At 37.7% G+C, this 9596-nt stretch overlaps 1 protein-coding gene across 1 annotated transcript; it reads left to right on the plus strand.

Moving 5' to 3' along the window:
- The first annotated feature begins 2494 nt into the window (after positions 1-2494).
- Positions 2495-5815, plus strand: skida1 (SKI/DACH domain containing 1). The gene is made up of 2 exons (XM_020513379.2): positions 2495-2611; positions 2775-5815. The coding sequence occupies exon 2, from the start codon at positions 2781-2783 to the stop codon at positions 5298-5300; it is 2520 nt and encodes an 839-aa protein (XP_020368968.1). The 5' UTR covers positions 2495-2611; positions 2775-2780; the 3' UTR covers positions 5301-5815.
- The last annotated feature ends 3781 nt before the right edge of the window (positions 5816-9596 follow it).

Genomic DNA, 9596 nt, shown 5'->3' on the forward strand with positions numbered 1-9596 from the left:
TTAAACAGCAAAAAAAGGTTATATAAAATGCAAGTAATGACAATAATTGTTCGGTAATTTTATGATTTATATACAGAAATTATTAAATATGCTTTCGTTGTTCTCATTTTAGCATATACATGAGTTCCCCAAATGCCTTGCGTGCCCCAAATGGACGGCCATTACACATTTTGCCCTTTTGGTCCCCATAATCCAGTTTTACACGTTACATCAGCAAGCATAAATTTAAAGCGATTTGATGATTATTCTATTGTACTGTCTGTGTAAAATATTAAACAATGGCAAAAGCCATATGTGAACAGAATTGTCTTTATATTTTCTGTTGAGTCTTTTGCAGCACACCCTGCAAATCGTAATCTAGAATTCCTTTAATGATGATCAATATATCTTTATGGGGATGAAGGCCGAGCTGTAAAGATGACCTATACTTGGACGAAGCGCAACTATTGTGAATGAGTCTCTGTTTTGACACATTTTATGATACTGTGAACCTAAGAATTCATACAAACTAAGAACCGTTTAAGCGGAAGGCTAATAAAGAAGCATTAAAGATCTGCTTGTCGTCAGCAATAACGGCAATGATGCGTTGTCTAGTGCATTGACCATTAAATGAAGTTTGATTGTATAAATAACTAGCTTCCTTTCATCGCTTCAGTAACCCATCACCCCTCTATGCAGTTTAGTACTGTTGCACTGCAAATAACGCTTCTGGTCTGTCTAATATAAACTGGGTCACATTTTTTTCAGACTTTCTGTTAGATTGCTTCTAAGTTTGTGTGTAGACCTTTCCAGGCGATCTATAGTGTGCAATATTCGACTTTACACTTTGAGAATAGTGGTGGCAGTTGTGCATAAGGTTTCCTATATACCTATTCAAAGGGCTCAACTGCCGAAAAGATTTTTACATGCTGCTTGTAATCGACTGCCTTTATGTTTAAACTGCCTGGTCCGAAGAGCTTCACGAAGATTAAATTGTTAAGATATTCAATCACTGTTCTGTGTTGCTTTTTTTCATCGTGGTAAAACATAAAGTTTAACGATGTTGCGGACGCCTTCATTGGCAGTTTCCAGATACCTGCTTCCCCGATAGCGAGGTGGCCATTGTGAAAACGGATTTCTATGAAAAGTATCAAGTCAGTGTGATCCAGCCAGCCTGTTCCAACCAGTAGAGGGGACAAACTTGTAATCTATCTTTAATTTACTATTATATGTTTAGTTATGCGAGACATACATGATATGATACCAAGTTTTATACATCCTTGCTGTAGATGATATGCTAATCTGCTGTGTGAACTGCGGGGAAGTTCACTAGTCTAATTCAGTGAGGAGGGACTGTTGCAATACCATTTTTATCACATGGAGATCTTTGTATGTGTGTGGGAGGGAGAAATGCTAGTGTGTATTTAAAACTGCATTTTTAAAAGTACAATTTTCCTTTTTCGGAAAAGTAAAGCGAATTTAAAATTTGTATTTTAATAAATATATATTCTGCAACGCCTCTCGATTACGGCAATCAGAAAGTTCCAGCTAATACGGGTTCTCTGTTATCGGCTTATTCTATGGGCGCAGTTTTTTACGTCTTCAGGAATGAGAAAATAAGCCTTGCATTAGCTAGTTGTAGACGCTCGCCCAACATTAATGTCGTACGCTGTGCCCAAGCAAGATTACAAATTCATTCTGCAAATAGCAGTTCAACAGGAAAACGTTGTATGTGTGATTATGTACATTGGAATTTTGTTCTATACTGACTATGTATATGTTTTATTCCTTACAAATTGTTAAACACGTGTTGATAAATGCTGAAAGCAAATATAGGAAAAATAAATATTCAACGTGTCTGAGAACAACAAGCTTGAGCTGTCTTTAGTGCAAACTCTATGCCGAATATGGAAAGATAATTTTCTCCTTAAAGATAAAATGCAGTTTATATTAAAAATGCAAAATATTATTAATATCTTTCTCATGGAATATGACTGGAACTTTTTGACTTAAAGAAGTGAATGCCTCCGAAAGCCTATGGGAGGTTGCCTTCCTTCAAATAAATACGTGTGCATCAGATATTTTGCATCTGTAGCATTGGCTGACCTAAAAAAAAGTGGAAAGTCGAGGATAAAACTATAAAGCGCTGGCTTCTTTTGTGTACATTTATATCTGCGATATCGGAAGGCAGAAGAAATAAATGTATAAAAGAAACCAGGTAGCTTGCGGCTGCTGAAGCGCTTTTTTGGATGATGTTTTGTCTGGGGGGAGGGGGCGGGGGTGATGGGTTAGGAGGTGGGGGAGGTGGTGTGTATATTAAAGATTTGCATACTAACTGTATTTACTTCAGCAAGAGGGTGGGAGTATAAGGGTATGCTAATTAGTGGGGGATTTTTGGGTGGGGGTGGAATATCAATTTTTATTGCATCACCTGTCAGTGACATCCAATCAGAGCTGGCTTTAGGGGAATTAATTGATGAAGGTGTCTCCCCGCGAACTCACTTCACTCTGTCATCTTATTTGTGGGAGAAGCAGCGGCGGGAATAGCAGCTGCATTTTTTTCTCTCTCTCTCTATTCTGTCTTATACAGTACAGTAAATCCATGAGTATTTGGGAAAATTAAAGAGTGCAGGTACAGCAATACGCATCTATAAGTTGAAAATTCAGCTTCATATAAAGAACATGCGATGTCGCTTTTTTTCTAAAACAAATATACCATGTTATGTGTTGAATATCTCCCAAAGTTTTTTTGACCGGCTGAATCAGAAACAGTAATGATATGTGTTTTTAAACAGGATGCCATGAGGAATGTCGAATTCCGCAGTCGATGTTTTTTTCCAGCGAATGCGGGACATAATTCAGGTAGCGAGATGGGAGACTTGGAATCGGGTTATGAAGAAGTGGATGGTGTGAGACTTGGCTATCTTATAATTAAGGGAAAACAAATGTTTGCGCTTTCCCAAGTATTCACAAATCTGCTGAAAAACATACCCAGGACAACAGTACACAAAAGGATGGACCATCTAAACGTGAAGAAACATCACTGCGATTTGGAAGAATTAAGAAAACTCAAAGCAATAAATTCTATTGCTTTTCATGCAGCTAAATGCACTCTCATTTCACGGGAAGACGTTGAAGCCCTGTACACTTCGTGCAAAACTGAACGGGTTCTTAAGACGAAGAGGAGAAAAATAAACAGGACATTGTTATCAACCGAACTGAACCAGGAGAAAACCCCCACTGATCGCTGCGCGAGTTTTTTGAAAGAGAACAAAGTTTGGTTGACTTTGAATGGAAAACCCCAGACTCTGGCTGGAATGAACAGGGCTTTGCAAGGAGACGACAGCTCGCTACCGGCCTCCAATCTACCTCAATTCTACAGTAAATTTACCAGCCACAGTTACACTGAAATGATCCGATCACATTGCAAAATCCCCCAAAACTACGAAACTGCGGAAATATCGAGCAACTGTGTAGCATTTCACACCAACCATTCCTTATTTCGGAGCATGATTTGCAGGCATCCAGTGTTTTACCAATCCGCCATCGCCTATTACCCTAAGTCTCCAAACGCTACCGGCTTGACGTATTACTTCAGGCGCAAAAGTTCGTGTGAAATCACTCAAAAACATTTGGGGAGTTCAAGCACCGCCAAGCGAGTCTTGCTGGCGGCAGCTGCTCCTAAATCTTGCAAAGCGAAAGGAGGCACTGAGTGCCTTAATACATTTCACGTTGCCAGCGGACTGCAGTCCAACCAGGGGCCCTCGCAAGAAAGCTGCAGCAGCGATTCCGAGTCGAGCTCCTTCTCGGGTCGCGCAGACAACGACTCGGACTTTGGGTCAAGTTTGTCGAGTTCCAGCAACTCGGCTTCTTCCGACGAAGAGGACGACTCGGTGTCCGAATCCTCCGACGTGACCTCGGCAAGTGACGAAGATACTTCGTCCGAATCTGATTCCAGCTCCGTTTCCAGCCAAGTTTCTGTTCAAAGTATACGATTTAGGCGCACCAGTTTCTCGAGCATTTGCAGCAAACCCCTCGTCTTAACGCAGCCGAGTTTCCACTACCAGCTCCAAGCGAAAAACAATAATGTCGTGTATGAAACAGCCAGTAGCGATCTGCTGGAAGGAAGAACTTCCCATTGTAATTTAAAGTCCGCGACTATTGTTAAGAGAAACGAGCAGAACTGGACTATTAAGACGCATAACGTATGCTGCTCAACTGGCTATGGAAGTTGCTTTGCCGAGATAAACAATGATAGGATATCTGAGTTTGCATTCCCGCATTCCGAAATTTCTCATTATCTAAAGAGGACTGAATCGACAATTAACTGTGCAAAAGAAGGGGGCCCTGCACCTAACCCAAAGGGAAACACCGAGTTTCCACAACAAAGAACATTAACAGAGTCAAATAAATGCCTTGAAGCATCTACAGCACACTGTGCAGAAGAAAACAATGTGACAATAGTTTCCGAGCCTGCAGACAATGATTCTTCATTAGCAGCAAATGCAGAGAAAGAATCGAAAACCAGCAATTTCGTCGCACTGTCCTCAGCCTTCCAGAGTGTAAACACGGACAGAAGTCAGGGCCCCGCCGTCCGCATCCACAGCGATAATGCACACATGGGGAAAGCAGTTATGCACAATATTACAGTAAAATTAGAAGAAAATAGCTGTGAGGAACAGTATGGATATGTGCCTCAACAGCCTAGAAAGAAACTCAAGTATGCGTGCAATGTATCGAAGCGAACAGTGGCCACTTTAAGAGAAAATAAAATACGAGACTGTTTTTCGACAAAAGCAAAGGAAAGCCATGTGTGCACTGAAACGGCCACCACTTCACAAAACGCTTCCAGACCAAGTGAAGACCTTCAACGCACTTTAAACATTCCAGTATTAGAGGACTGCGAATTTCGAAATGGTGCAAGAATAAGAAGGAATTATAGGACTTTAGTGTTGGGGAAACAGCACACTTTGCAAAACTCGCCAGTCAAAACAATTGTGAAATCAGAAAATCCGCGTCTTACAGGTAAAACAGATGTGCATGAAGGAACACTAGAAGAATTTGCTGGTTCAAATAAACGTAAACGCATAGTCAATGGTGTAGCATCCACGGTGAAAAGGCCATTTAATTTCATGGCAAATTTTCCCTCTCCACCGTCACTAATTATTGGCAACGATGGGGATTTGTGCCCTGCGTATTCACTGAACTCTACCAAGGATCCCGAAGCACCTCAGAAGGCCCATCCCGTGTGGAAGTGGCAGATGGGTGGTGCTGTAATACCTCTCCCGCCTAGCCATAAATTCAGACGATTTAACTTATAAAAGAGATATTTTGGATAAGGAGGCTTCTGCTTGTGCAAATTTATATTAAAAAATACTTTCCTGTTTTCTTTGTCATGAGCCATGACCGGATATTAAGTCTCGACATACAGCAAATTTTCATATTGGAATATTGTTTTAAAGACATAAACCCCTTCGTGTGGATTATTCTTTTGATTGACCAAACACTGCTATCTACTGACCGAGGCATTCCACACTACACTTTCTGAAATACTAATGTCACTTTGAGGTTGTTTAACGGTTGTTTTGGAGCAATTTAATTAACATTGTTTCAATGTTCGAATTATAAGTCGGTACCTCCACAAGGTTACTGTACGTCAGAAGTCGACATAGTGAAATGTTAGAAATGAGCCATTAAATTTATGCACTACAGTTTTAAATCGCAAGTGACTTGATGTTTTGCCTGAGTGATTGATTATTGCTATATTGGATTCGTGGCAAATTATGAATGTGTGTTAACTTAAGAAAGAAAAAAATGTACTTTCATCTGACTCAATATGGCCGTCATTCTATATAAAATATGCTTTTATCTTGAAAGAGTCCATATCATTGATATTTAGATAGATAAGCACAAGCAGGTAACTGATTTCAATGATGTGTTGTCTTTTGTTCTTAAACGTAAAATAATTGCTTTAAATGTTCATCATTGAAACTCTGAGAATACCTACAAAATTACCCCTAGCTATAGTGCTTGTACATCATAAGTGTTTTCATCTCACTAACTTTGTACAGACTGCACAAAAGAAACAAAGACAAAACAAACATAAAAAACTGATTAGATGATGAATACAACAGAATCAATCAACAGTCGAGGATTTTAAGTTTTGACGACCATTAAATTTTAGCATTTAATTTGAAAACAATGAAGAAATAATACAGGCACATGGCTCACCATGTAACTTACAGCATGAAGGCTTTACACTGGAGCAAGAAACTAAACTCATTCTGCTTGTGATACAGATAGCATAGGTTAAACGTACCAGGAATGCTGCATATGACAATCAGTCATCCAGATTTACATTTACACAAAAAGATAGAAACTCAAAAAATGCAAACTGCATTACAAAGAATAGGGTGAGACATTGTTTATTTACTGTAGTCAGGCATTTGCTTACTCCATAAAGTCTAGAGTGTTTGCATTGTTAATATTATGTAATTTAGACTTGCTTTGAAAAGAATCATAAATAATTTAGATGTAGCTTAAACACATTTGATTAATTTTTCTAGAATCTAGTATGTTATTATTTACACATTGCTTGAAGTGTAAGGGATAAATTCAGTTGGCATTTTAATATAAAAATCACAATTACATGGATTGGCAAACAAATGGTAATTAGATATTTTGCACACAGTGAGAATGTTTTAGTTCTCAGAGATATGCAAATTAAGAATAGTTGCTTAAAATAAAGATTTTGTGAACTTTGTAAAACTGAATCAAAGGGAATATAAAGAAATTAATGATTCAGAAAATATGTTACATTGGTATTTTGCATACACAAGTGTTTAGGTCTCTGCAAAGAGGTAGTGAGAAGACACACTAGTGTCCTTACATTACCAAGTTTGACAATATAAGAGAATTACAAAAAGAACAACCGTGTGAAGATCAGAACCATACAATGAAAGCTGTTTTTTGTTGTCAATATCTTCCGTACATCTTTTTATACACTCACATGACTTACATACAAACCTTTATAGAATTGTTGCATAAATGATGAACCAGAATGTGCAGAATAAAAGTACACTGGTAACTAATGGTGCTGTTAGCAGTGTCAGTAGATACCACTTTGAATCCCCCTATCACCACAGACAGTCCCTTGTTATCTCTCCCAAGGTCACTCGATATTCCAGCCAGACAGTGGGTAATTTCAGCTTTCAATACGACCCTCTATACTTCTCATACTCCATTAATGTACATGTTTTCAAAACGTTTTAGTATAATGGGTAAAACAGAAGCTTTTTCTGTAGTTTATTGCAATCCACGATGATCTTATTCCTAATCCATGTACATAAATAGGTGAAATTTTCAACCAGCAAAAACACATGACACATTGCTTATTTAAGTTAATGTGCTGCTAACTGTAGAGCACTTTGCCATTGTTGACATATGTGACTTATTAGCAGTCTATATTGCAATGATTTATCCTAAGAGTCTTGGTTTTAAAAGGGTGTTCTCATTGGTCAAGCACTGATTAAAAATCATTTGGATTACTGTAAAATTAACCATGGTAAAATCATGCTACAACTGTTCCTTTCAGCAAAACAACTTCATTTTGTGTTACTTTACTAAACACTCAGTAATTATTCACCAGGCAGCCATAATTTAATGGAAGCAGGTACTTTTATGTTTGTAAGGAGTTGTTCAAGAAGGTCAAACAATGTTTTAAGTATATTCATATATGTGATGTAGTTGAAAGCATCTTGGCTTTGAAATAACAGCAGTCTTTCTTGTATGAACATTGAATTCATACGGTTGTATTGAATGATCTCAATTTCTTTCAAAAATGTTTAAATCATTGTTGTGTTCTTCTAGGTTATAGAAGTTTTTTTTCTAAATTATTTTGATAATGCATTTTTGGTCAGTTTTAAAATGCTTCATCTTTATCTTAGCTGTTTTTAACTTCGAGGCAGGCCTGAAATTAATGCAGTAAAGGCTGGTAAATTTTTGCATGAGTCTCTCACAATAGGGGTTTAGCGGACTGACAGTTTCAAAACAAGGCCGCTTGCTTCTCCAGATGCTTGGGTTTCTCCTCACACCATCCTTCGTATTTAATTCTCCGCTGCGCATACCTTAGTTTGCAATGTAAAGATTGCAACAGCTGTGTTTACAAACAAAGGCCATTTTCAGGGTCAGTGCCACTTATTTTATAGTTACTAAAACTGGTATGATCTGCGAAACTGCAAATGCCTATGTTCTACGGCAAAAAAATAATGAATGGGCTACATTGTTTAGACGGTTGGTTGAAGGGATTACACGTTAACGTAAAGGTTTGCCTTTCACATAATGATTTATATCTACACATAATTATATGTATATGTATATAAGACTGGGTTGAAATAATGATAATTATCCTAAACAAGCTATTGAAATAATACAAAACAACAGTAGCTGATATCTTCTTATATTCTGTAGGAAGTGCTTAAAATTTCCGCCATATTGCTCCACTGATCTCAAGGTCTTTGTTGTTATTCAGTTAGAACTAGTGTTTACTGAATTTGTGACTACCTCATTAGTTTAGGCGGAACAGATCTTCCTTTTAGTGTGATTTATAACATACGCTCCTCTGACATTTTCCTCCTCAATATTAAGCAGCAGCATGCTAAGGAATAAACTGGAATTAAAGTCCATTTAAGATGGCGAATCTGTGTGTGGTTAGCAATTTGCCCTCTCTTTCCTGCAGTTCACATGTTAATTTCGCTGTTAAGCAGGGTTATCCAGTTTTCTTTTGTGTTGTTGGCTTGCTGTTCCGAAAGCACCCCCAAAATAGAACAAATTAAACTAAATCACAGCAATCTAAGTATCAGTATTCGTCCTGATCCGAGTGGATGAAATTTGACAGTGAATAATACAGATTCTTTTTTAACTTTGTATATTAACGTTTCGAATCTACATTTTTAGAAATCTTGAAGTGGGTTTCTAAATACACGGTTCGGTATTACTTTTAAAAATAAAAGATTTTTGGGAAACCTGAATATCATGACAAGCATTTGAAGCGTTCAGAGCTGCTAAAAGATGTTTTTTTCTAACAGAGCAACATTTTGATTTAATAAGAATAGCATCGGAATGTTGTGGATGGAGTTTGGTTAAAAATACGAGCTAGAATACATGTGCGCTCCTTGATACTAGTTTACTTACAAAGCGTGTGAAATTACGCACTGCACTACTAAAGACTGGATAATTTATTGTAAATAGTCTGCTCTTTGTAAACGATTTTATTATGTTGTTTCTTGTTAATTGTTGAGAATCCCTATTGTTAGATCTGAATAAGTTTATGGGCTAACCTGGTCATTGCTGCAATCAAGAGAGAGTAAATGCTCGCGATGGCGTGCCTTAAAACACAGGACTCCAAAATGCAAGCTGGGCGACCTGTTCACAAAAAAATTAGCTGCACTGATTCGCTGTCATAATTAATAAACACAATACTATAAAGTTGTGTATGCAGAGAAGATAATAGCAAAAAATACCAAAATGCTGCTGCCAGAAAGCTGTTAAAATGACAGCACAAGTGATACAATCTTTTTTAAATGACCAATTTTACACAAAACAGTCTTCAAACTGGA

Source organism: Rhincodon typus, chromosome 2 (assembly GCF_021869965.1).
Source record: "Rhincodon typus isolate 14 chromosome 2, sRhiTyp1.1, whole genome shotgun sequence".
In the NCBI taxonomy this organism is placed as follows: domain Eukaryota; kingdom Metazoa; phylum Chordata; class Chondrichthyes; order Orectolobiformes; family Rhincodontidae; genus Rhincodon; species Rhincodon typus.